Source organism: Nesoenas mayeri (assembly GCF_963082525.1).
Source record: "Nesoenas mayeri genome assembly, chromosome: 6".
Taxonomy (NCBI): Eukaryota; Metazoa; Chordata; class Aves; order Columbiformes; family Columbidae; genus Nesoenas; species Nesoenas mayeri.
Genome location: NC_137545.1, coordinates 11,260,287 through 11,286,511, shown reverse-complemented (window position 1 = coordinate 11,286,511; position 26,225 = coordinate 11,260,287). Strand labels below are relative to the sequence as shown.

The window sequence follows — 26,225 nt, the reverse complement described above, 5'->3', positions numbered from 1 at the left end:
AATGGATTAACTGTAGTCTTTCAAAATAGCAAATGCTTGGCAGTGTGTTAGTTTCTGAATTCAAGTCCCTTCCAAGTATTGTATTTTGCAATGACAGTCCTGTAATTCCAGCTAACCTTCTTCACTTGCTTTCCTCAGTTTCTGAGAATTTTGACTTCCACTCTGAGCTTTGAAGTTTTATTCCTGCTGATGCATGGTGTTCCAGAATCAGTCAAAAACACTGGCACAGGACAGTTTCATTTATTTTCTGACTTGCAGCTGATTAGCATTATCAAATACAATGTCTGCACAGCTTATTAGATGTATTTAACTGTCTTGGGAGAAGCCTCTTAAAGGAGGAGTTTTACCAGAAAGCCTGTACTTATACAGAGTGTGTCAGTGTGACTCGGTATGTTCCTTTCCGATGAAAAAAAATATAAGCCCGTGTTTATTTTCTCACACTTTGTCTTATCAGCTTTTTCTCTGGGCCTTTACTCCTGTTCTTTAGCGACTTAAAGACACCTACAATCAATTTCCTTCCTCATTTCTGTTTGTGTGTGAACCAATACAAGGATGTTATGAAAACACACCCGGGAGTTCTGGTTGATTTCAGTTACACAGACACTGTCAGCTCCTCTCCCAAATTCTCATGTACCATCAAAACGAAGTTCATATTCCTTCTGATGACAGTTAATGGTATTTTTTTCTGCGACTAAAGGGAAATCTTTTAATATTTATGTTTGGTGGCTGCTGACCAGACTGTATTTGTCCTGTTTGTTTAGGGTTTGGATGCGGCTGAGAGGCACAAGGGTCTCTCCAGAACTGAAGTGTTGAAGGTAAGGACAGTTCAGGCTTTACCTTTGTAAAACAGAATTTACTCATTACCTGGTCTGGAAGAAGAAATCAGCATAAATTTATTCAGGTTTTGATTTTTAATCGATTTCATGTGTTTCTCCACTGTTTTATTAGCATTACACTACTGCATGAAAGGAAGTCACCTCTCTCCCCTTCTGTAGGGGTAGACAACATTTATTTTAACCAATTTTGATGGCTTCGGCGAATCCCAACCCTGTGAGGCAGGGGGAGGCTGTATGGTCACTAGGGAGGGAGTGGGGTCGGTAGTAGATGCTGTCCCTGAGGCAGCTGGTGAAGGCACAACAATGGCCGTGGTTTGTTAGTGGGCACTTGAGGGATGGTGGCCCTGAGGGCGGCTTTTGGTGAGGATTTCCACAGCAACAAACCCAAACCATCCCCTGCCCAATGTGCTCAGCGAGCTGAATAAGTTGGGAGATGAGTAGAACGGGTTTGGGTGCAGAGTTGCTGGGGCAGGGCGGTGATTTACCACAGCTGAGGTGACCTGGGGCAGCCCCTGCTCGCTGCCTGGCGCCATTTTCAGCGCCCCCAACAGCCGCATGGCGGGACAAGGGCTTTCGACACGGATCTTTGTTCTCTAGCTGGAAAAAGAGCGGAATTGAGGCAAAAAACAGGGCAAGGGACGGTTTTGCTGGTCTGTGAAGGGGAAGATTTGCAAGACTTTTGAAGGCAGCCAGGTCAGAGTTCAGCAGGTTTGTAAAGACCAGAACAAGTTTGCTCCTGGGTGTGAAGAGGGTTGTTTATTGTTCAGTGGTTGCTAAATCCATCTTTAAATGCAAGTTACGCTGTGGAATGTGCGCTGTAAAGAGCAACTGGAACTCCACTTTCCCACTTTTTTTCATCTTTGATGTGGTATGTTCCAGTTCTGTCTGAAACTGGTGGGGTTTCTTCCAGGCTTTCCACAGGCAGGGAGGGAGGTGGAGAAGGTGCTGGAACATCTGGAACACGCTGGGTCTCCCTCAGCTCTGCTGCCTGCGGGTTTGTTTTTTGAATGACTTTCTTTAAATATTCATGGCTAATGTGTTATGAAGTTTCAGAATATGCAAGTCCTGTTCATCTTTGGAAGCAAATGCACTAAATAAGAGGTAGATGTACCAAGTTTGTGTTGCATGGGGCGAGCTGGGCAAACAGGTATGGAAGTTCAGAGGAGCAGACTGTTGCACGAAAAGTGGCTGCTGGTGTGTGAAGGAAGGATCCGCTTAAATTTGAGAAGAAACTTCTTCTCATTGAGGGTAATGGACACTGGAACAGGCTGCCCAAGGGGGTTGTGGAGTCTCCTTCGCTGGAGACATTCAAAACCCGCCTGGACACCTTCCTGTGTAACCTCATCTAGGTGTTCCTGCTCCGGCAGGGAGATTGGACTGAATGATCTTTTGAGGTCCCTTCCAATCCCAAACATACTGTGATACTGTGTTTGAGCAATAATGTGCTCTCTGGATGGTGTGCTGGTTGCATTTAGCAAACTGCTGGTGTAAAGTGATGTTGGAAATATGCATATGCCTAGAAACCTTTTTTAAAACTGGGTTGTAAGGTTCCTACTACTGCTCAGTAAGTTGTGGAGTCAGCAAGATCTTTCTGCACATGCCTCATATAGAATCATTTCAGTTGGAAGAGACCCTCAGGATCACTGAGTTCAACCATAACCTAACTCTAGCACTAACCCATGTCCCTAAGAACCTTGTCTAAATGCCTTTTAAACACCTCCAGAGATGGTGACTCCAGCACTTCCCTGGACAGCCTGTTCCAATGCTTCACAACCCTAATATCCAATCTAAACCTCCTCTGGCGCAGCTTGAGGCCATCTCCTCTTGTCCTATCACTTGTTACTTGGGAGAAGAGACCAACACCCTCCATGCTACAACCTCCTTTCAGGTAGTTGCAGACAGTGATAAGGTCTCCCCTCAGCCTCCTTTTCTCCAGGATAAACAGCCCCAGTTCCTCCAACTGCTCCTAATACCTCCTGGTGTTTCAGGAGCAGGGCTGATGTGCCACGGGTTTGCTGTTCTCCCAGGGCTGTACCGGTGCAGACAAATCCTGTGGGGGCTCCGCTCCACCAGGCTGGTGGGTGATGTCTCTTCATGTTCACACAGCTGGTGGTGTGCCAGCTCAGTAAGGCTTAACCGGTGGTGGTTGATTTTGTTATGGAAACAATTAGTTAATTGGATGGTGTGGCTTCTTTGTAACAGCTTTATCTTGTGGATCTCTGTTTGTTTTTCTGACCACTTTCAAAAACAAACAGAAGGGTGTTTTGGACTTACATGTAATCTTGCAATGCCTCTTTCTCATGAAGAAGTTAAACTTCACACTATATTTTTCCCTTAAATGTGTGAATTCAAAACAAACTTGCATATCTGCCATTTGCTTACCAGAGCTATGGCTGAAAAATAAACCTTCACATGCCATTCATACTACCACGAAAAATACTGAAAAATACCGAGAAGTCCAATTTTTTTCCACCTTTGTTTTTAATTATTTTTTTTTTAATTTTCAGTGATGCAGATTTTGTTCCCACAAAAAGGCTTTTTCCTTTTTCTCTTTTACCTCATTTCCTTTTTCTCTTTTCTTTTGTCTCTTTTCCTTTTTGTCTTTCCTTTTTCTCTTCTCCCCCCACTTCTCCCTTTCTCATTTGGAAAATAACCCCGCTAGTTTCGAATTCTGTAACCATTTTGCTCATTGTGTGTGTGTGTGGCCACAGGTGCCCTCTGCTGCTCTCCAGCGTGTGCTGCACTTCTGTCCCCCTGCGCTGCCACCAGGTGTGACACATCTCGCTGCCTCTGAAGATGCGGAATAGGCAAGTTTCACAGGGGTTGGCAGATTTGTGGTGTGGAAATAACCACCTTGTCCTGAGTCCCAACCACTTCTGCGACAGACACAGAACGAGAATTCTGTTTTCATTAAGTGCCAAATAACCATGACTTGAATAAGAACATAATTGTGTTACTATGGCTTATGTTAAAAATCTCTTTGTGGCTGCTCTATTTCCAGGAATAGTTCTCCTGGAAGTCCCTGGGATGACCTGCATTTGCTCCCATTGAAGACGATAAGCTGCTACCATCAATTACATGTGCACTTGACAAAATTCAAACACAAACACACTTCAAGGGGCTTGGGGCCTGAGCTGGAGCATGTATGTGAGAATACGGTTTCTGTTGTGGTTGAGACGGACAAACGACATGGACCAAAGTCTTTCAAAATGAAAGTAATAGGTGCCATTTATTGCTACAAGTGCATTTTTATACCATTCTACCAGTTCATGTGTCTTTTCACTATTGGTTAGAAGTTACAGCACTAACATCTCATTGGTTAATTTTGCTATCATCCATGTTATTCTTCTAGCCCCTTCTCTCACGGGTACATCTCTCCTCTCTCACGAGTACAACTCCATACCTCCGGATACTCCTTTACTCCTATCCTTCTCAAGGGTAAATCTTAATATCTTCAAGGCTGATCTCTACTCCCATATTTTCTGTCAAGGATTCCACAGACCCGCTGCAGTTTCCCACAAGTTTCTCTGATCTTAATAGACTTATGTTGATTACCTAGGGACTTTTAGTTGGTTTACACTGTCTGCACACTTTGTTAAATACCACTGGCATAGCTGTGCCACTGAGGAAGAGCTTATCTCATGATTTTTCCCTTGACTGTGTTTTCTCTTTGTCTAAAGTAAGTCATAAAGGGTGAAGCATATAGCTACTCTTCACATTAAAAACTTCCTTAATAGAAAAAAAAAAAGGCAGGGGACAATTGCTCTGCTTCAGCGTTGTGATTGCAATGATCAGGCAGCAATAAAATTCTTCTTTTGTAATCTTTATTATCCTCTGCTGGTGGGAACCTTCTGTTGCTACAAGCTGCTAAACTTTCCTCTTAGTAACAGCATGTAGCCTTCTAGACCCAAGTTATGGGCTGTATACTAAACAAAAGAAGAATTAGGAGAAGAGTCATGGATATCTCCCCATTTTGAGGCTTTATTACCTTCAAAATTGCATCTTCTGACTTCTTTTTGAATGTGGAACTATCCTATTTTTTTTTTTAATTTTACTTTAATGACTTAGTGAATGTTAAAGAAATTTACAGTACAAATAAAGGATCTTCAGGAGTAAACAAAACACAGTGTTTTGATACAAACCTTGTATGAAAACTGTTTTTCTTTCACTCTATGAAATCGCATTGTCTGTATTCCCATTGTACTATAGTGAATACGAAGCGTGTAGCAGGAAATTAAATATGCAGGTGACAACATGACTAAAGGATGTATGGTCAGTTCTGTGATCTGTAAGGACTTTTTCCTCTTTAGAAACTTTCGTGAATGTGTCTTGCGTCCTATGGTTTAAAAGCCAAAACACAGAAATCCTGGAGCTAGACTGATGAGGCTTAGAGGCTCCAGGTCAAACACAGAAGTTCTGAAATAAGTAAGTCTGGACTGAGGACAAGGAAGAGATAGCAGCAAAGTGTTTGTGTTTTTTTCTGTACAATGTCAGAATAAAAAAGGCTTCTGATGGTCTTTTTGTAGCTCAGGCTGCTTAAAGGCCGAGCTTCCCATGCTTTGTTCCTAGTCAAGTCTTGGAAATAATGATTTTGAGTGAAGATGCAGCTTTAGGCATGTGGCAGAAGGTGGTGATGGCGGTTTGCTTCTCTCATCTTCCCAGTTGACTCGAAGCCACGTACCACAGAAGGGTCAGAGATTACTGTTATGTTAAGTTGCTCCTCTAGCTTATGGACAGAGGTGGCCAAAAAGGGCTTAAAAACTCAGAGATGAGTGGTGAAGACAGCTCTTGTGTGTCTTAACCAGCATGAAAACTGATAGTAAATGAGACTGTCCCTTCCATCTAGTTTGAAAAATCTGTACTTACCGGGCCGTCAGCCAGGGACTTTGGGACCTCAGAATAATTTTGCACCTTGATGTACAATAGACACTACGTTAACGTGTGCTACCAGGCTGCTGCTGTAATGGAGAGAGTGCCTTTGTCAGCCTGTTCCCTCAGCTCTTCTAGACCTCCATCTGGTAATGGAAAACTGGTGAGATCAGCATTATTCAATCATACCTACCCTGAAAAGATTTTGTGTGTACCTCTCACTGTGGAAATACTCCTGTTGGTAAAAATACGTAATTCAGGATTGAGATTTTCTGTTTGTTTTACATTAAATAGTATCCTCAATACAGACTCATTTTCATTTATGTGAAGGAAATGTAATATGATAAATTACTCTTTGTAAAATACAGAGTAAACTTTAAATATGTAAATTTATCTTTTGACCTCAGTGGATCATCTCCCTTAGGTTTTACTATATTAGGAAATGTATTTTTCTTTTTTTTTTCCTGTCATATGATATTTTCCCCCCATGCCCAATCTTTAAATGTCTTTCATTAGCTTTATATAAAGATATTGTTTTAAAGTCCAACTAAAGTGATTTGTAATGAATTAAGTGAGGTCAGATGTTTTCCATATGAAGACGATAACTGAACAACTGATGCCTTTTTAAATGCAGTCAAATGTGTTACAGGAGGAGGTTTCTTAAGAACCAGGTTGTCCTGAGCAAGGCGTTAACTTCACAAAGCTGGGAGAAAGTCTAGCTTGCTTTTGTTGTAGCTGGGTGTAGTAAAGGGGAGATGATGATTCCTCAGACGAGGACACACTACATTGTCGCTAGCCATGCCAATGTGAATTCTTGCCCCACTGCAATGCAGCACTCTGAGACCTTCTTAGCTTTAAATATTCAAATATATTTAAAGTCTTGCCTATGATAAAACGTTTCCTTGTAAGTGGTGAACTGCTGTATCTACCCAAACAGCATTCTGTGGTCATTAGTTTTGTGTGGTTTAGTTACTTTTCCTGTGATCCTGCAAAGCAAAGTAAAAACTTGCACAGATAAACTGACCAGACCTACTGGTCTGTTTGATCCACTGGAAGTTGCCGTATGTGATACACATTATCTAGACACACCAGATAACAAAGGCGTGTTTTTCTGTCAGTCAGAGGAGCAAAATAAATAATTGCTTGACTTGGTTGGTTGAACTTGTTGGTTGTGGTTAGCCTGGAAAATGTGGTGCAGGGTATTGGTGAGGGACGTGTGGCTTGGCAGATCCATGTTGGATTTACACAAAGTTGGAGGGCGCTTGGGTATAAAACTGCTCTTCTGTGAATACAATTAGCAAATTTTTTACAGTATTTTAATGAACTCAAACTGTATCAGTTTTGGTAGAGCTGTTTACATATATTTCTGTATTTGTGTAGACAGTGCACTCATTGGCTTTGCCACATGAGCTGCAGAAACAAAGCTATTCGTGGAGCAGGTGTGGACAAACGTTATGTTCCATGGAGATGAGTAGAACTGGGTGAACATAATGTTTCTATCTACAGAATATGGAATAAACAATGCCATGCTGAGCAAAATTAATAATTATTTGGGATCCAATAAGCATTTACGTAAAATTTAATTTTTTTTTCAGCTTCCTGCTTTAAAAGCTACTGAATTAAGTATTCCATATGAAAATATTTGTTTAGAAAATATGCTTTCATAACACATGCTTGGAGCAAAACAGGCAAACTGTTTGCCAGAACAACTGTGTTTAAGTGAAGTTGTCCTTTGGGATAGAAGATATTTGTCCTACTCCGAATTTGGTGCTCAGCAAGAGCTCTGAGCACAGTGTGTGTGCGGCTCCCGTGTTGGTGAAGGACCCACCCCGGGGTGAGGACCCCGCCACCCGGTGACAGCGGCACCGCCGCGTCCTCACACCCGCGGAGCCACAAAGCGGCGCCGCACGCCGCCTCGCCGTCCGCCTGCAACTCTCGCGAGATCTCCGTAGGCACCACCCAATTCCCCCCCAAACTCTCGCGAGATCCTTGCGCTCTGCGATACAGTTGTTGTTGACGGGCGGCTGCAGCCCCGCCCCTCGCGCTGCCCACTTCCGGCGCCGGCGCTGAGGGAGGAGGAGCCGCCGCGTCCCCCCCGCCCCGGGCCAGCCCCGGGATGGTGTTGGCCGCGGGAGACGGGCCCTGACGCCGCGCTCAGGTGAGTGCGGGCCGCTCCCCTTCCCCCTCGGTTCTGAGCTGGGGCCCTCAGCTTAGGCTCGGCCTTTTCCCTCCATCACCCGGTGCCCCCACATCTCCCGGGGCGGCCGCGGCCCGACAGGCCTCGGGGCCCCAGTGACGCCGGGGGGGATGCCCCCGGTACCTCGGCCCCCTCCACCGGCACCCCGCTCCACCCCTGGACTAGCAGGGTTGTAGCCCCACTGCAAGGGGCCAGCGATCCTCTTCCAGCCGTCCGGAGGGGCTTCCCCGCTGCCCCCGCTCCCCAGGGAGCTGCAGGAGTTCCGGGGCCGGCTCGCCCTTCGCGATGAATCAGAACAGCACCCCGGTGCCGTGCAGAGCTAGAGCTGTTCTTTCCCCGTGCCCTTAGCAAGTTCCGGGGGCTTCCTCGCTATGCTTCATTGATGAAATTTGAGGTAGAGCTGGAACGAATCAGCTCTGGTCACACTGGTCACGTTTCTCTTTGGTTTCCTAGTTTTCTAGGACAAGCAGTGAGGAAATCGATTTATTATTTAGGCGTTTACTTCCCATTGAAGTTGATTAGTTAATTTAATTTAGGCTTGGTACCTAAAAATTGTGGGGTTTTGCTTTGTTTTTTGGGGGGAAGGGTTGCCTGCAGTCTACAGTTTTTCTTTTCTATTTTTTTTTCTTCTTTTAGGACCCTCTGTCAGTACTTTCCAGACTTACCTACTCTCTCCTCTTTTTTTTTTTTTTAATTTTTTAAAGCCAGCTGTTGCCTTCCTCTTCTCCAATTAAATAAAAAGGCTGTTTTGTCTGCTTGTTCTTTCTTCCACTGGGGTAGTGGCAGAAAAAGAACCTACTCTAATATTTCAGTTGAGCAAGCGGGATTTACATGCTCCCTGAATTTTTGCTTTGTTTTTAATCTGGATCTTGAAGCTAACAAACATTCTTGTCAACTTCAGAGAACTTGACCCTCTTGTAGATCTTACCAGAGTTTCAGCTGTTACATACTGTTGTGAAATATGTGTTTTCCTCTTTTTTTTAAACCTTGTTACTCACGTATCTGTTTTTCTCCACATCTGAGTGTCACATCAGTTGTTTCACTTCTCCTTGCCCTTTCACCAGTATTTTGGTGTTGATGTTTGGTATAAACCTGTCAGCTTTCTCATGGCTCTGGGAAAGCAGTAGGGCTTTCAGTGCTGTAGTGACTAGGTTGGCAGACTGGAGGCTTTATCTCCCGTTTTTGCTGGGGCAAGACAAAATTAACAAGCAAAGTGACTGCTGTTGCAATAAACCTGTGAAACTTAATTTCAGGACTTCCCTACAAGAAGGGAGGAAACATGGAGATATGTAGAGCTCAAGCTGACAGAGATAAATTTTGAGTCTTGTCATTTTATAGTGTAATCCTCATCATCTCAGTCGTTTGCTGGACTTTATCATTTGTCTTATGAATATCTCATCTGATTCTCTGTTTTATACTATGAGAGCTGATGTTACCTGGCTATCTGTTTTATGTCTTGGTAACTGCTGCATCATACCTATCTGGTCTTCTATGCAAACTAGTTCATGTATAGACTATATACTGATTTTACAAGTTTTTTTGCTTTTATTTTGTTGGATTAACTGTCATGACTAAAGGATAAACATTTCTCCTATCATTTTTGTGATGCTGGGGCCTAAAGGGCATGGATCTTGTCAGCATTACGTTGGTTTTGGCCAAACTTTTAAGAATGAGTTGCCTTCATCTAGGAGTACTGTCAAAATGTATTAAGCTATGACAGACTGAATGTTTTGGTTTTATGACTTTGACATTATCAGTGCAGGTATCTTCTATAGTGGAGGACTGACACAACAGAAGATATCTTCATTTTAGTTACCGAATCTCCATATGTAACTTTCTCCACCATTGCTCTGCAGTGTGAAGAGTTATGGTTGTGCAGCTGCAGAGATAATTGCACTATTTGCAGCTGAGATCTGTTTCCTTCCCTGTGTCCTGGTAGCTGACTCAAAGCTCTCTTTCTAGTGTTAGACACTTATTCCAATAACTCCTCCCCTCCCCTTTCTCTCTCTCTTTTTATTTTTTTTTGTATTGTTTTTTGGACAGCCAAAAAGTAGCTCTGAATACTGTCATGTGAAGCATGGATGCGAATGATTGTAGCAGGTTGTCTGGTCAGGGATGTGGCAGAGGTGTTTTCACAGCAATTCTGTCGAAGGAGTGATGTCAAGCAGTGGTGTACTGCAGTAGATGGTGCAGTAAAATTGGATTGTAAACAATGATGAAAGTCTGACCTTTCTCCAGCAAAACTGAACTTTCTCTTGGCCTAACGTACTGTAACTCTCAGTATTTGTATCTGAAACAAACTCTCATTTTTCAAGTACTCTAGGCCATCCTCGTCTTTAGTTGCAGTCATGTCAACTGTTAAGTCATGTCATGACTGCTAAGAATATGATGATAGTTGTCAAATACGGAACTAACTGTAATTTGGTTTTGTATTTTTTTCCCTGTAGTGCTTTAATTTTGGTAATTGACTTTGTTCTAATATTTGTGTTCTAGATTGAAGACAGCAGTAATGTTAACTCTGGCAAGCAAGCTGAAGCGGGATGATGGTGTCAGAGGACCCCGTGCATCCAATCCACCTTCTGATTCAACTCGGAGGGTGTCTGTACGAGATAAATTACTTGTTAAAGGTGAAAGGAACTTATATTTGAGTATTTGGGGATTTAGACTTTGCAGGTGTGTTGACAGCTCATAATATTAAATTGCATATAAAATAATTTCCAGAAGTATTTTTTAGATTTCTTGTGACTTACCTCATGATTTATACTGTAGGTTATATGTTGGCTTACATCGCACCTCCAAGAGCTCTTTGGCTGTAGTACACTTATTTTCATGGAATAATACAAAACATAAAAAGCTTCTTCCTTACTCTGACACATGAATCTGTTGTTGGAAACTGTCATCAATTAAAACGTTATGATAAAAATTGTCACAAGCATTGCTAAATACATAGGAGTAGAACATCAGCTTTGACTTGATAGAAAGGTATTTTTTGAGCAAAAACATAACTGGAAAGAAAGTCCTAAAAGTAACATCAGTGTCCTGGTGGCCTTTAATGGTACAGATCAGAGGCAGTAAACTTTAAAATGCTTAAAAAAGTAAAGCAAAGTGATATTTTTCTTAGGCCTGGAGGCACTGGAAGTTGAGTATGAAGTAGTGAATAAAAACCAGCATCCTATTTTTTAGTAGTTCTCTATGGTCTGTTCAAGAAAGGCTACTGTAGGTTGTTACTAGCTGACTCTCCATTGGTGAGAAAAAAGCATTTTACTTTGTGGCAATTCTAGATAAATGAATTAGTTTGTGAGCTGGTAATTAAGCTCTTTTTTAGTAAAAGCAGGGACACCTCTTTCTTGATTTTCAGTTTTTCTGTAGCATAGATAATCTTGTATTTAAAACTCCATGGTGCTGACACTTTGTGGTTACTTTGAGCTTAAACTCGAGTTTCTTCCCTCTAATAACTGTTGAGCATTTAATGCTTGAGTTGTGCAGCTTGATCTAGTGGCAAAAAATACATTGTTTAGGTTGATGTTTGTGCTAAAAAAGATCAATAGCAAATATACCGCTGTTGCTGTGGAAGCTGTCGTGGTTAGGATTCACGACAGTCAAATGAAACGTGCTCATTTCCTGGTCTTATTTCAGAATGGCTTGAGACTGACAGTGGTATGTTTCCCTGGATGGTATTAACTAAGCGTACTGTTACATATGGCTTTTTCGAATTAGGGTAGATTCTGCCATATAGCTGTATACCAGAATAAGGTTCCCCTGTGAATGCTGCTGCCTTGGTGCACTGGGAAGTGCCTCAACTAGACTGTAGGAATGTTATGGTCACAGTTTTCTCTCTTCATTTTTCTAAGGACAGAGAGTTTTCATTCCCTTTAAATTCTGATACGATAACTCTTGCAAAGAGCTTGCTATAGACTTATGGTTTAGAAATTCTCAGCTCCAGTTCTGAGGGGGGAAAGATATCAGGCAGGAGAAATAAGCTCTTTAATCAGGCTTAGCTACAAAGCCAAATTACTAAATATATATAATCTGAGATTTTCATTAACCTACAAGTGTAGACTTGAGGGGAAAATAGTAAAGTAATATAAATACAGTTCTGCTACAATGCCAGGTATAGTGTGAAGTGCCATGAGAAATTCTACTGTGCCCTTAGAGTAATCATGTTTTTCACTTTTATGACTAAAACCTATATCTACAGGGGAAGAAAGGACTGTAACCTATACAAAAATCAGTAATTGTAAGTGCTATGGCTACCGTTAGCAAACCAGCGCAGACTAAGTATTGGACAAGTTGCGTCCCAGACTGACAAATGTTAAAAGCAGGTCACTGCATCATTCTGACAAGTGTGATTGTTAGATCGTGATCTGATGGTGCGTGAAAGTTGCATCACGTGGCCCTCCAAAAAGAGTTGTAGGAGCGGCTGTCAGTTTGGTTAGAATGGTTTCTGGACCAAAATGGGAACTGACAGTAGAAGTAGATCACTTCAGTATAACTGTACTGGAAGTGAGGGGAAAATCTAGCAGTCTAAAAAAGGCTTGTTGGGGATGTTCTCTTTTAAGCTACTCGAAATAAAGACCATTCAATTACAAAAGTTTCTAGAACTTGCTCCAGTTCTTAAAGTTAGGTCAGCCAAAGCAGCACCTTCAATGTTGAGAAACTGAGTGAAGATGGACGTCTGATGTTGACAGTTTTTTTAGGTCATATTGTCTAGATCTGCAGGAATGAGTTTAGCAGGTAGTGAAGAGCTGCCTGCTGAAGGTATGTGTACAGTGAGGATGCCTTTTACTGCTTGGTTGTATGAAACTGTTGTATTAGACTTGAAACAAAACTGGTGGGAGCCTGTAAGAGTCGTTGTAAGTACAAGTTGTTTTTGATGTTTGTTTAGGCTGGAGTTATCAAACAAACAAAAGATGACAGTTGCAGAATGGATGAAAGGCTCAATCAGGTCAATCTCCTGGCAACTGTGAATGAAAAAATAATCTATTCTTAAAAAAAAAAAAAAAATGCTGGTGATGAGTATGGAAGGAGGAGGAGATGAGAAAAGGCCTGGTGTGTTCTGTCCTTGTTTGCCTCAGCAGTTGTGCTGAGGTTAGTGCTGGTTTGCTGGTTGAGTTGTACCTCTTGATGGTGTTAGTGGTGGTGGTGGTTTTATTCTACTGTGTAAAGCCTCCGAATTGAAAAAACAAGGGACTGTGGTCACGGGTTACAGAAAGCTCAGTGATAGCTGTGCTCTTTCCATAGCACACCTGGATCCTTTTTGGCCTCAAATAGGTCTATAGCTTCTGAGTCAGTAGAACAGGAGGCAACTGGTCTGTGCAGCATCCTTCACAGCGTCTTACACGCATGGGAGACTGTCCTGGAAGCTTAGCTGACGGTGGGTTTTGGCACAGTACTCTAAATCTTGCCTGGCCTTGGGACCTGGTGATAGTGTGTGAACCAAGGTCAGATAGCTGTTCACCTGATTAAGTGGTGATGATGTGCTTGAGAGATATTATCCTGTTCCTGATCGCAGTAAATTGGTGATAGTCTAATAAATTCTGCAGACAGATGTCTGTGAGTTTTGCTAGAGGTATCACTGAGACACAGACAGTGTCTGGTTTTTATCTGGAGGTAAATTAAAGACAGACTTGTTTGTGTTGATAGAGTTCAGTCGGAGGAGGCATTACAGGACCTCTTTAAAGGACATGTTGTTATGCTGATAACCCTGCAGTTTTCCAATGTATTTTGTACACTGACTGGTAAATAGATCAATGACATTTTGATTATGGGGTAGATGACAGTGACCACAGCCACTGCTAAGTGTAGATGATGCCTACAAGCTTTTAAAAATTTGGCATAGAGCAACTACATATGTCTGCTAACTGATATTGCCTTAAAATAGGACAAATAAGTCATAATTTAGGTGTGATGTTAGCTATATGCAGCATATGGATGAGAAGAAAATTCAAAGTCATTTGAATTACTTTTACTAAATCTGGAAGTATGTGAGCTATCAGCTGAGTATTGTCAGGTGCTGTCCTCAACTTCTGTGATGGGTACATGTTAAACAGTCTTTTTTCCTACCTTTGTGATAAAGTTACTCTTAAAATAATGATGCCCTTTGTTAGTTTTTCTAAGCTGTACCTTTGCTTACATGTCCAGTATTGTTATATATTCAAATATTACTCATGGCTCAGGGTACTGTTTTGTTGGGTTATTTCATGGACATATTTGGAAAGGAAAAAAAATTATTTCCCTGAAGTTTTATGTAGGAAAATAAATCCGAGACAGCTGGAATTGCTCTTCCAGCTGTTTGTCCTCTGGGGTATTAGTCATAGCAGCAAAACAGGATTTGGTAGCAGCTTGTCCCCTTGCTGATTATCTCAGCAACTAATGGAGCACACTTGGGAGGTTAGCAGGGCACTGTGTCTGAGGTGAGGAACGTGGTGATAGTTCTGATCTGAAACGCTGGGAAGTCACAGGAAAACATCTGCCACTTGGAAATCACTGAGGGCCAATGTGTCTGAGGGTGTGGAAGGGTGAAGACTAGTAATTCGGGCTGACAGTTCTTGGAGAGAGGCTTTCTGGCCAAGGAGGAGTTGATGGGGGAGAGATCAAGTGGGGCCTAACGCATATTAAGAGAAACAGAACTGAGGAAATGTGAATACCTGGAGAAGGTAGAAAGCAAATACTGATGTGGAGAGGAGGAGCAGACAGAAACGATGCTTCAAGGAGCTCTGCTGCCTCTGGCAGAGAGAGGGCCTCTAATAAAGCACAACTTTGTTAAAAAGTTCGGTGTGACTCATTCTTGCATCTGTTATTTCACTGGCTTTTCAATATAGGCTCAGTTGGAAGCTAGGGCCCTAATTCTATTGGCCTAGTACACCAGTTAAAATAGAGCAAGAAGTACACTTGCTTTAGCAACTTTCAATTTGTTCTGTGCTGCAGAGGCAATTTTTGCTGTCAAACCAGCTTAAAATTCATCTCTGAGGGGCAACATAATGAAGTTAGGAATAGAGACCGCATAACAGGTCCTGCAGGGTGTTCTAAGCCATGCAGTGCTGAACTTGAAAAGGCAGATCCTTTCTGAAAATTTGAAAGGGGCTCAGGACAAGCTAAAGTCCTGTTTAATATTTTATAATGAATGCGACTACTAAATTGATATAAAGAACATGCCAGGATGTCAATAGTAGCAGCAGTGTACATGCTTACTGATCACAGAAGTTATCCCTTGAAATGCTTTTTTTATAGCAAACCTAAACATCACCCAGTTTTGTATTACCAGTGCTGTTTGGTTTGATTGTGACAGCTTGAAAAACACTTAATCTCTAAGAAAATGAGTTAGGATGGTTTATTCGTCAGTTATCTTAAACATTTGTGGGTTTTACAACCTGATTAATGTAACTAGAAAGTGTTTCAGGTGTGCATTTGCAGAAGTAAGTAGGAAACTGATTGTAAAAACGAGATAAATGTGCGCTGCGAATAAAAACGAGGAGAAGCCATGTGTTTGCTTTCTTCAGGCCTTCAGATACAGAAGTATTCCTTCTTACAATAACAGGTGAGGAAAATTGAGAGGGTAGAAAATACTTTTGAGAATTAAAAAAAACCACCTTTCTTCATTTACACCCTTGAAATTAGGTGAGGCTTAGCTTTAAAAATGCTGCATTAACTTCTGCACATTGCACAACTTAATAATAAGTCCTTTTCATTTATGCTTTTCATCTCACCAAAATGGAATTCCTTATTTTGGAAAAAATGATGGAAAGCTTCTTTATAAATGAGTGATTTATATTTACTAAAGACTGAACTAGTAGTTTACGCTGAAATGTTTGCATTGTAACTGTGATAGATATTGTAAAGCTAAAAATACACAAGAATTGAAGCTAATTTGAAAAATTATTACTAAGACTTTTTCTAGAACAAAGGGAGCTCTAGTTTCATGTATTGCTTCACTTCTTACACCCCTGATTTTCAGTATGCCTGAAGTATGAAGTTATATATTATGTTGGAGATTTCCAACCACGGTGACTTTCCTAGATATTGATGTCAGGATAATAAGTTTTGCAAGAGTGTATAGAAGCTGAAGCATGTGATTTGATGGTATCTTGATTAAAATAAACATTTGGAAGTGGAAGTAAAATATACATCTCTTAATCTATTGAAAAACTGGCTGTATTACGCAGCTCGTTTGACTTCTAATAGCAATATGGGACATTGTACTATTCCTAGGAGCTAAGTAGGGTAAGCTATAAGGATAAATGGATACAAATTAGGAGGCAAAAAACATACTGCTAGAATTAATACTTAGAAAATCGAGGTTTTATCAGATTGACAAGGTATTATAAAACTCTTCATATATATCAGTCTTAAAGATGTACATTAAACAGGGACCTAAACAGGAGAGGGGGCTTTTTGAAGAAAACCAGAGAGAAGTAAGTATTACTGTGGATGAGAAGGTTAATTTCAGTTGAGGAAAGGATGTTTTCATTTTGTGTACTTATACAAAACTTCAGTGGGAAGCATATGGCCTGACTCTTTGTGGCAAGGCTAGTAAACAAAGCACTTCTATATTCTGACTGTTGCGTTGGGGTGGGGGAAGGAGAGGGAGCAGAACAACGTGATTATAGTCTGTGCGTTACTGAATATAACATTCACGTGAGTCTCATAAACCATATGCCTGTACACATGTCAGGAGTGTGTGTTCCTATTTCTGTCCTGGGAATTGTCATGGGCAGGGAGAGTTATTGTTCGTGAAATAATTTATAAATAGCTCTAGGTGCTTGTGTAGGCTTATCTTTCCTCTGTTTTATGAAGTTACTAAGCTGTTTCTGAGACATAATCAGTTTGTATTCGACTCTTCCAAAGTCTGTGGTAAGTTTAAGTTTAACCCTTGCCTTTTTATTCCCTTTATGGTTTAAAATACCATTTGGAACTGTTCAAGCAAGTGTATACTAGGTAAAGAGAAGGACTGCCAGTGTACCTGCCCCTTGCATGTGTGGTTTTAGGAACACCAGGCTGGCTGGTTGGGAGCTGGTCTGGGTTGATTGCACCTGAGTTTATTCCCTGCAGAAGTTCTGACGTGTGTCTGCACTTGTGGCCTTTCAGATCTCCCCAGGATGGCTTATCAGAGCAGGTGCAGGGCCTTGCAGTACTCCCGGGTTGGCCACTTCTTGGCAATAAGCCCTCTTGACTGTGAGAGAGCTTCGGATGCTCCACAGTGTTTTTGCTCCTCTGCTAAGACAGAACTTAAGTGGGCATTGATGAGCACTGTTTTCCTTTGGAAGTTGTAGAGCACTTTCACACAATATTTCCTGAGACTTCAGTTATGCAGTTGTTTGTCTCGGAATCTTAAGGAACGGTAAGGTGCCTCGCTGTAAATTGAGATGCAGATACCTGTTTCTTTACTGTTTAGCTGTAGTTACAGTCATTCCTTCTGACCTGGTCTTCCAAAAATTGTGAGATTAGGCTTTTGGAGCTTTTGCAAGTTCAGTGCATTGGAGTTTTAATTGTTGCTTCTACGTTTTGCTTATTTATAGATCTGTTAAACCATGCGAATAAGTTGGCAGGCTACACAGGGGGCATTTTCTTTTGGAGAATATTCTTGTCAGTGCTGTTGCTTTATGTAGAAAATACATAACTTAAACCATCAGAATATTAAGGGATAGCTTGAATGATGCGGTCAAAATATTTGCTGTCTGAGGAGCAGAAGACAAAAATAATTTCAATGTCAAGACTGTCACTACCAAAAGAACTCAGAAAACTCACACTCTAGCTTTGGCCCATTAAATGTGCTAATTATTATTAATCACCAATGTTGATATGTCACAGCTAATAAGTAACATGTTTCCTTACTTGATGTTACTTTACAAGTTTAGATTATTGAAGCAGGTCTTCCTTTTTAATCTTTATAAAGTTCTTTTGTTCTTAGTTTCAGTGGCGTGTTACAGAGTTAATTAGAAACCTTAATTTTGGGGAACTTGTCTTTGTTCCTAAAGCTTTTGTGTGGATTAGTTATTACAGTCTTCACATGTGCTTGCACACCGTCAAAGAGCACGCTGTTCAGTACTACGGATGTGAGCACCTTCATTTTCATGTTTTCACAAGAAAACCTGCTTGTTCTTTTGCCAAGACAAAGGGAAACTCAGCAGCGTGAACGCATTACAGGAAATTTTTCACACTTCAAAGGAGCTGTGGTGATCAGTAAACTCTCTGCTGAACCATGCAGGAGGCAGAAGTGAGGGCCCAGCTCAGCAGAGCTGCTGCAGCCCAGCCTTTGCTGGGCTTGGACATGCTCTGTCCTTTGACTTCTCCATTTTCCTTGCTGTCCTTTTCTCAGAATCAAAACAAAGGGCAGACAGGATTCATTAAGCTGAACGGCACATAAGCACGGAAAGCAATAAGGAAAGTAGTCAGCACCTTAAAATAAGAGCCAGGTCCTAAACTGCCCTCTAGAGAAGCTTGACAGTGCCTCCCACTGTGAAAGGCTGGTGTGTTTAAAGAGAAAGGCGTGGGGGAATAATCTTATGATGGATTCTGTATAGCTGCAGCCCTCAGTAGTTGTAGTGTCTTGTCTTTAGAAAGGGAAAGTAAAAATAAAGTCCATTATTATAGCTGAAATGACATTTTTGGTATGTTATAAAAGTAGTACTTTTCGAAAACTTTCAGCAGAACTATGCCATCACTGTTGTGTGTCTTTCCATGCACAACTTTGGTTAAATCAGCTATGGCTGCTCAAGTGCTGCAGAGTGGGGGATTTTAAAGAGTGCAGTTATGAATTTTTTAGGTAAGTGTGAAACCCAGTCCTTCAGCTTTGGGGGGGTTTTCTCTCTTGGTGTAGTAGGCTGCAGATGCAGGGATACCAGGACTCTGCCAGGCACATGGGAGGTGAGAGTCAAGAGTCAAATAAGCATCGTGCTCACTGGTGAGCATGGATGCTAGATAAGCTCTGGGGAGTTAATGAGCTCTTAATTGTTATGAGAATGGTTTAGATTTTGTACCAAGAAATCTCTCCCCATATCTTAAACTGAATTACAGTTTTCTTTAGATGTATTTTTTGATAGTTGATGTTGAATTCTCTTACATATTGTTAGCCCAAATAAATGGCAGACCAGAAAGCAAAGTTAGAAATCGAGTGGAAAAAAATACTACAGGAAATGCAAAAATATATTTCATTATGTTTCCTAGAACTTTAGAAGCAAAAGGGGGAGGCATCTTGATGCATCTCATTCATACTTGTGTGAAATACAGGTAGTTGAAAGTAAGACTTCACTAAAAAAATATAAAAGAGGGAGTTTTCCAGAGGAAGTAGCATAGCAGAAAAGAGGCTTAAAAGTAAACTTATCTTCCTAGGAGATATGGAACTGCATCAGGTTGCTTCATCTCTTTTATTAATAAAACTTGCAAGTTTTATGCATGGAAAATATAATGAATAAAAAGACATTTTAACTGAACAGAAGTGCATATCTATAGCAAACTCTGCTCTCAGGAGAAATATCCAACAGACACAGGAGCAAAAAAAAAGAACTCAACACTCCTGAGTTTGTCCAACAGTGTGGAGGTTTGGGGGGAGTTGTGCAATGGATGCAGTTTTTATCACTGATGGGTGCACGTTGCTGTACCAGGTGCTTGAAATGAAGGTGTCTTTCTCTTGTTCTTTCAGTGCTCTTAATGCTGGTTTCCGTGGGCAGGACCACATCTAGTATGACAGGGCTTTTGAATTAGGGTTTCAGTAGCTGTTTTCAAGGGTGCTGTACATTGTGCCATGCTTGGAGGCTCCCCTACCTGAGGCAGCGTGTGGCTGATGGCGGAAGAGCATCCGTAGTTAAAAGCTGGAGGGTGGTGATACTTACGCAGACTGTGAACCTTCCCTGCTTGTTTTTGTCATTGGACTGGCACCTTGATTCTGGTGGGTTTTCTGCTCTTGTGTTTTGGTTTGCAGGCTGTGGAGTTCTGGCCCGCTTTATTTTAGTGTCTTACGTAGACAAGTTTGGAGGTTTGGTTAATGCCCCCTTTTGAAGTGCAAGCGTTCTGTGTATTAGAAGCCCTGGTGCTTCAGTTTTGGCAGAGCTCAACTTCCAAATCACAGTAGGATACATTTGTGTTATCTGTTGGTCAGATGAGCATTTTTCCTAATGAATAGTGTGGCTTAAAGAGAATTTTCAAGGTAAACCTCCAGTGCAGCTTAATTATATTTTTAAGTGAAATTTGCTTTCCAGCATGATTTAAAGTAGATCTGCCAGTTTGGACTTCAAGGGTGGCTTTATGCTTGCATAAGTAACAGTATGTTTTTATTTTTTTTTTCTTTCAACAGAGGTTGCAGAACTTGAAGCTAATTTACCTTGTAAGTATAGCATTTAATGGCATGCATTTTAAGGGGTAAAGAGCCATTGGACTGAATGTTTTGACTGAAGTATGAATGCTAATGATATTTTTAAAATCTTGGGAAAGCTCTGCAAAACTATGCCATTCAGGCTTGAACAGATTTTCTTTGTTGCTCCTTCTTAAGGGATTGTAGAGAGATGGACCCTTATTAGTGTCCTTTGGAAGTGGTATTGATCATTTGACTCTCTAATTTAATTGCTGATGGAATGGGAGCTTTGCTTTTGTAAAACCCTCAAAAGGTACCTGGAACTGAAGAGTTGCATTTATTGCTTCACTCCTGTTTTTCCTCCATTCTCTCATTTTCAAAGCAGGAGATTCTGATTTAGGAGCAGGACAAATAGCTCAGTTCTTGGGAAACATTAAGTCAACCTAGTGCTTTTTCACTTTGCATACAAGCTGTAAATGGATGTGTTTGTTAATAGTGAAAATACTAATTAATAATTTTTTTTAAGTGATCCATATTGCTTAAAAAAAGGCAAGATAGTGTGGTTTTTGCCCTAGAATTTTAGTTGTAATGTATGTTGTGCTAAAAGCTGAAATTATTAATGGCCACTTTAAAATGGAGTTTTAAGAGCACAGGGTAAATGGCTCGTTGCTTCTAATGCTGAGGATAGCTAGTTAGAAGTAAAGTATGTTTTCTGTTCTTTGGCTTTAGAAAGCCTAGTTCTATAACGGACAGCAAAACACAAAGCTCTTTTATAAATGAGAATAAAGTTCCTACTGCTCTGTATTTGTTGCAAAGGAAAGGTGGGTGTTGACAGTGAAGGTGAATTCTTGCTGGGCTCTCCTTCCCTTCAAGTGTTGACCAGAGCAGCATCATTCTGCCATGAGTTCTTGGAATACAGGCCAGCACAAGAAGTTATTGCTTGATAAGCTCAGAGGTACATTCAGAGCCCATTGCTCACTCTACGTACCTTCCTGTGGTGCATGTTCCTATTTCAGAGTAATCAAAGATGTTTTCCCTGCGGGGAAAGAGGCCTGAGCTGCTTGCAGCAGACTGAGAGTGTACGTGCAGGCTGTTACCATGCTGTGCATTCACACTGTCATGTCCATATGCTTTTCTTGTAAAGAAAATCAGGGAATGTTCTCTCTGATTATGCTGGCAGGTAGTTTGTGGTGTTTCTAGTCTTTCCCCATCTAAGGGAAGCTTTGAGCATATTTTTTTTTCTCTTTGGCTTAAACTTCTGGATGTTGCTTCTGATGAGCATCTTCTGCTTGCTAATGATTCTATATCCATATCGGTGCTCAGTCTTAAATCAGACTTTTCAGTATGCAGACTGCCTGATGGGAGATGTCACAAGGGGGCAAAATACAGACCAGAAGCAGCAAAAAGGGAGAGCACTTTCTGTATGCTCTTCTTAAAGGCAATTATGGAGATTTTACAGAGTAATTGTAAGTCTTTTTTAAAAACTTTTTTGTGTAGACTCTTCTGCAGAACAAACACCTGGGAAGTGTACCAGGGTTTGTAGTTACCACAATGTGAATGCATTACTAGGGTTTGTGTACAGTTGTATTTGTCTTTTACAGGCAAACAGGGTCTGTATCTCTGATGCTGTTTAAGTCCTTGACAACAGAAAGCAAACAGCCAGCTTGGTAGGTTAAGAACCTAAAAGCTGCATAATATGGATAATAATGTGTCCATGGATATGCACATCATCTAGTGCCAGCCTGACAGCTTGTCTCGGCCATAGTGAAGAAAGGCCAGTTTTGTGCATGGGAAGGCAACTTAGTTTGTGTCATCAAATGCAAACAAAGGGCTTTTATGCTGTGAACTTGCATCTGTTGAACTGAAACCACTGACTAGTTTCATCAGTTTTATATTTTATCTTTTTTTTTTTTTCTCCCACACTCATTCTTTTTTCTCACTCTTCTCCTTAAATTCATCTAGTCTGAGAATAAAAACCTGGTGTTTGGTTTGTAATGATACTCCACAACCTTTGTTGTTAATGCATGTAATTGTTTGCACAGAAGAAACTTATTTGACATGACAGCTGAATGGAGACTTCACAGACTTTTGGATGAGGCTTTCAGTAAAGCTTATATCTCATGATACTTTACAGGTATAAATAATCCTTTGTTAGCATAGGGCTGTGGTGGCAGGGATTAATCAGGGAGTGATTTGGGGGAGTGTGAAAGATGATATACTTGCCTTCCCAACAGTGGAAAACCAGTTGTCTGATGTAAATTATTCTTTTGCTTTACAGGTACGTGTAAAGTGAATTTTCCCGACCCAAACAAGCTTCATTACTTTCAGCTAACTGTAATCCCAGGTAATTTTTTTAAGCATGTTACTTTTGTTTCTAGGTGGGTTAGTGTTTAGGAAACATAATTCCAAGAGTTTACTCAAGAATAGAATAACCTTTCTAGTCACAGAAAAACTGACTTTCACAATGATTTATTTCCTAGAGGCATTGGAGAGACTGGGCTGGATTTTGAGAACTAGATTCCAATAAGAAGACCATCAAAATTGAGCAGGTTTAGGAAGCATTCTGGTTTCGTTTGCTTACTCTGAAAACATCTTTTTTTCCTCTCAGCCAATTTCAAACTACTTTATTTTATTTGGTGAGAAAAATTTTGGACTACATCTAGAGAAAATATTGCATTACAGCCCTGCTATGCTGCAGATTTATTCTCTTCTACTGATTGCTTGATTCTGCAGAGGTGAAGAGAGAGATGACAGATACAACACTACTGGAAATCTTCACATCTCTCTCTGTCTGAAGATACTTAGCCAAGTAGGAGTCTCTTGGTCTTTGAATATTCAAGTATGTGGAAATTAATACAACTTAAGTGTTCTGTGAAGCTGCTTCTGGTGTGCTGTTCAATGAAAACATTTTCAGAATGTATCAGTTCCACATAACTTTTTTAATAACCATGTGAAATTACAGAGTTTGCTCACATAGCCATCCATTTTAGAAGAAAAAGTTATTTGTGTTTTATGGATTACTTTGCATGGAAGATTTAAACCTCACATGCACTTCTTATTTTTGCTGTGTGTTACCTTTGAGACTGTGCAGCTACTTAAGTGAGAACACTGATGTGCAATACACTGAATTGTTGGAGTTAGATATGATGGGATCAGTGTCTCCCTGCCAACTAATCCTTGTAGATGCATATTTTCTGTAGATGCTTATTGACAACAGAATTCTGATGCAGTGTGGCGGTCATCCTGATGTCTTATCTGTAGAAATAGTGGTTTACCCTTAACAGGGTGATAGGAAAGTTTCTGATAATCCAGTATCCAGTAGTCGAACGGGCTCTAGATGTCACTGTTGCTGCTTATTAGCCAAAATCAACTAGCTCTTCCTCAGCAGTAGAAATCTTGTGTGATCTTTGTTAACATGTCCATTCATTTGCCTCCTTTTTGTGATGGAAAGATGAGTAAGACTGCCCTAATCAGTGTAATCAAAAATAAATGCAAATGCTATTATAGAACTTCTCATTCTGTGTAGGAGATGTATTCGTGTTTACTTGGTGAGAATTAGTCTGCTTGCACCAAATGTCCTGCAGTTTACATGATGCTGCTTTATTATATTTTGGAAATGAATTGACTTTACAAGATCATCACCCTGCAAGTTAGGGATATCTTGAATGTGAAACGATGATAGCTTCTTCATGCTAATTCTGCGTCTAAATACATAGTCATTTCTTTGTCTGTTAACTGCTGTGCAGCAAGATGTTGCAGTCAGAGGCAGTTGCCATGTGCAGAGCGTGGGGTGTTTTTTTTGGTTATTTTTTTTGCTAGCTTCATTCCTGAGATGATCTTAATTAACATTATGTTACTCTAAATATAGCTGCACAGCTGAAGCCTCTGCAGTTGCAGTCTGACCGAAGTAAACATCTATTTTCAGCTGTGCATAGTTCAGGTACAGAATCTTGTGATCAGCTATGGCTTAGTACAGCTCTCTAAAGGCAGAATGTAACACATACTGAGGAGATCTTGGTAGCTTTTCTTTAGAGTATGCTACATCTTAGTTTTTTCTGGGATAACCAAGAGGCAACTGAGTGATTGTCACAGGACTTTTCTGGCTCAAATGGGCCAAAATCTTTGCTTGAGGCAACTATTTTTGTAGTGTCTAAACAACATTGCATGAATCTTGAGAGTCAGGAGGAAGAGGCAGTTTTCCTCCTCCTGCCTGGAACTATCTCTCGCATTGGGGAGCTGAGTTAACTTCTAGAAATTCTGTTTATGCATCTGGCTCTTAACGGAGGGCTTTGCAAATATCTGTGCGGCTTTCCAATTGTGGAACAAGAGCTGGGTTCAGCGCAGCTGCGGGTGCCAGGGAACACCTAGTGCTGCCTTGCAGTTCCTCGCTATTTGGACTTTCATAGTAAGTGTGCGTAAGCCAGGGCTGGCAGTCTGCACAACAAAGAGGTTCTTGCTGGCTCACTTCTCAAGGTTCTCAGTTTGCTAATTTGCAGTTAGATATTGCATCCTTCATCACAGATCTGGTAAGAAGGGCTAATTATTTTATACTCATGTTTAAGTTCTTTTATATTCTGATTAATATTAGAGCTTGAATTCTTTAACCACATTTAAAAGGAATCTTACACCAAAAGATGTAGTCGTGTTTACTTGGTGAGAAAGTAGCTGGCTGTCAAGGTACTATGAAGGTACTGACTGAATGTGTTTTTAACACTAGCAAGGCCTTTTGCAGTTAACATTCGAGCCTTAGGTTACTGACAAAGCTTGCTCTTGGATGCTTTGTTTTATGCAGTCATTTCAGGTGTGGCTGGTCTTGGAAGGACAGTGAAAGAAGCTTCTTCAGGTTCTCTCTAAAAAGTTAATTTGAATAGGAAAATAAACTTTACTGTCAAACAGAGATACTTTCAGCTCCCTTTGTCATGGAGACACCCCAAAAGTCAATTTTTGGTGGACAACAAGTTCCAAAATAGACTTTATTCTAGCTGGAAAAGTGTAGCCAATAAATGGACTAGAATCAGGGCTTTGTACAATTATTTTGCGCTTCAACAACATAAAATAAAATACAGCTTTGGATATCAGTTGAGGAGATTATTGGGGTACAACAACATGAGAATAATGAGGATCCACAACGTGCATGCATTCACTCATGAGAAACAAAACCAGTGGTCTCTCACTGAAGGGTACCCACAAGAAATAATCACTCCCCTGGGTTAGGTGCGGACTCATGAAAGGATATATCCAGTAAATAGCACAGCACCACAGGAGGAGACGAGGCGCTCTCAATCCCAAGAAGTCTCCTTAGACAGCGTCCTAGTCCAAGGGGAGGGCTCCAGTTCACAGACCGGCTGCTCTGAGAAGACCACCCCAAGGGGGTCTTTGGTGGGGACCTCGTTTTATATCCTGGTCAGATCTGGCTGTGGGCATTAAACATATAGTCCAGAAGCTTCTATGGGCACCTCCCTTGTTGAAGACCCTGTCAGTTGACTGAGGGTCCCATTCTTCCTGCCCCCTGAGCTTGGTGGAGGTGAAGTCCCCCTGCCCTGAGGTAGGGGAGGATGTGACTGTCAACACCTTGGTGCCACTCCAGGTGTGTAGATGGGTCAGGCACGGTGGAGCACAAGAGGCCCCATCAGCTGCCCTATTGAAGGCTCCAGATTTCAGGGGGATGTGCAATTGCCACACCTTTGCTCTCCACTTCTCACTATAACCTTTCTTAATAAGTTTTTAGTGTCACAAAATTATCCTGATGACAGTGAGTTTTAAATTAAGATGAAACAGTAGCGAATCTTTAAGAGGGTAACTGCTTTCACATAAAAAGTGACTTGTACTCGCAAATTCTGATTCCTTTATGTTATAGCTTTCTTCAGTGCACCATGAGTGAATATATAATAGCATATGCTAGAAATTGGGTAAGACTTGGATTTTACTGTCACAGTGGACAAACTCTGTGTTCCCAAGGCAGATGCTGCTGGCTTTCTCTGCTGTCTGAAGCTTCTTTTTCTTTTTGTCACCTGAAGCAGTTGTTCTGTCATTGAAA

At 41.0% G+C, this 26,225-nt stretch overlaps 1 protein-coding gene across 4 annotated transcripts in view; it reads left to right on the top strand.

Annotated features, from left to right (window-relative positions):
• Positions 1-7,751: 7,751 nt before the first annotated feature.
• The window catches only part of UBE2F (ubiquitin conjugating enzyme E2 F (putative)), an 83,693-nt gene continuing 65,219 nt past the window's right edge, over positions 7,752-26,225 (top strand). For 2 of the 4 annotated variants that reach the window (XM_080347132.1, XM_080347130.1), the window contains exons 1-4: positions 7,752-7,863; positions 10,396-10,529; positions 20,192-20,221; positions 22,467-22,532. In XM_080347132.1, the coding sequence (XP_080203258.1) occupies positions 10,412-10,529; positions 20,192-20,221; positions 22,467-22,532 (214 nt within the window). In that variant the 5' untranslated portion in view covers positions 7,752-7,863; positions 10,396-10,411. The remainder of the gene's footprint in view (positions 7,864-10,395; positions 10,530-20,191; positions 20,222-22,466; positions 22,533-26,225) is intronic. The other 2 variants (XM_080347131.1, XM_080347133.1) reach the window with 2 other exon arrangements.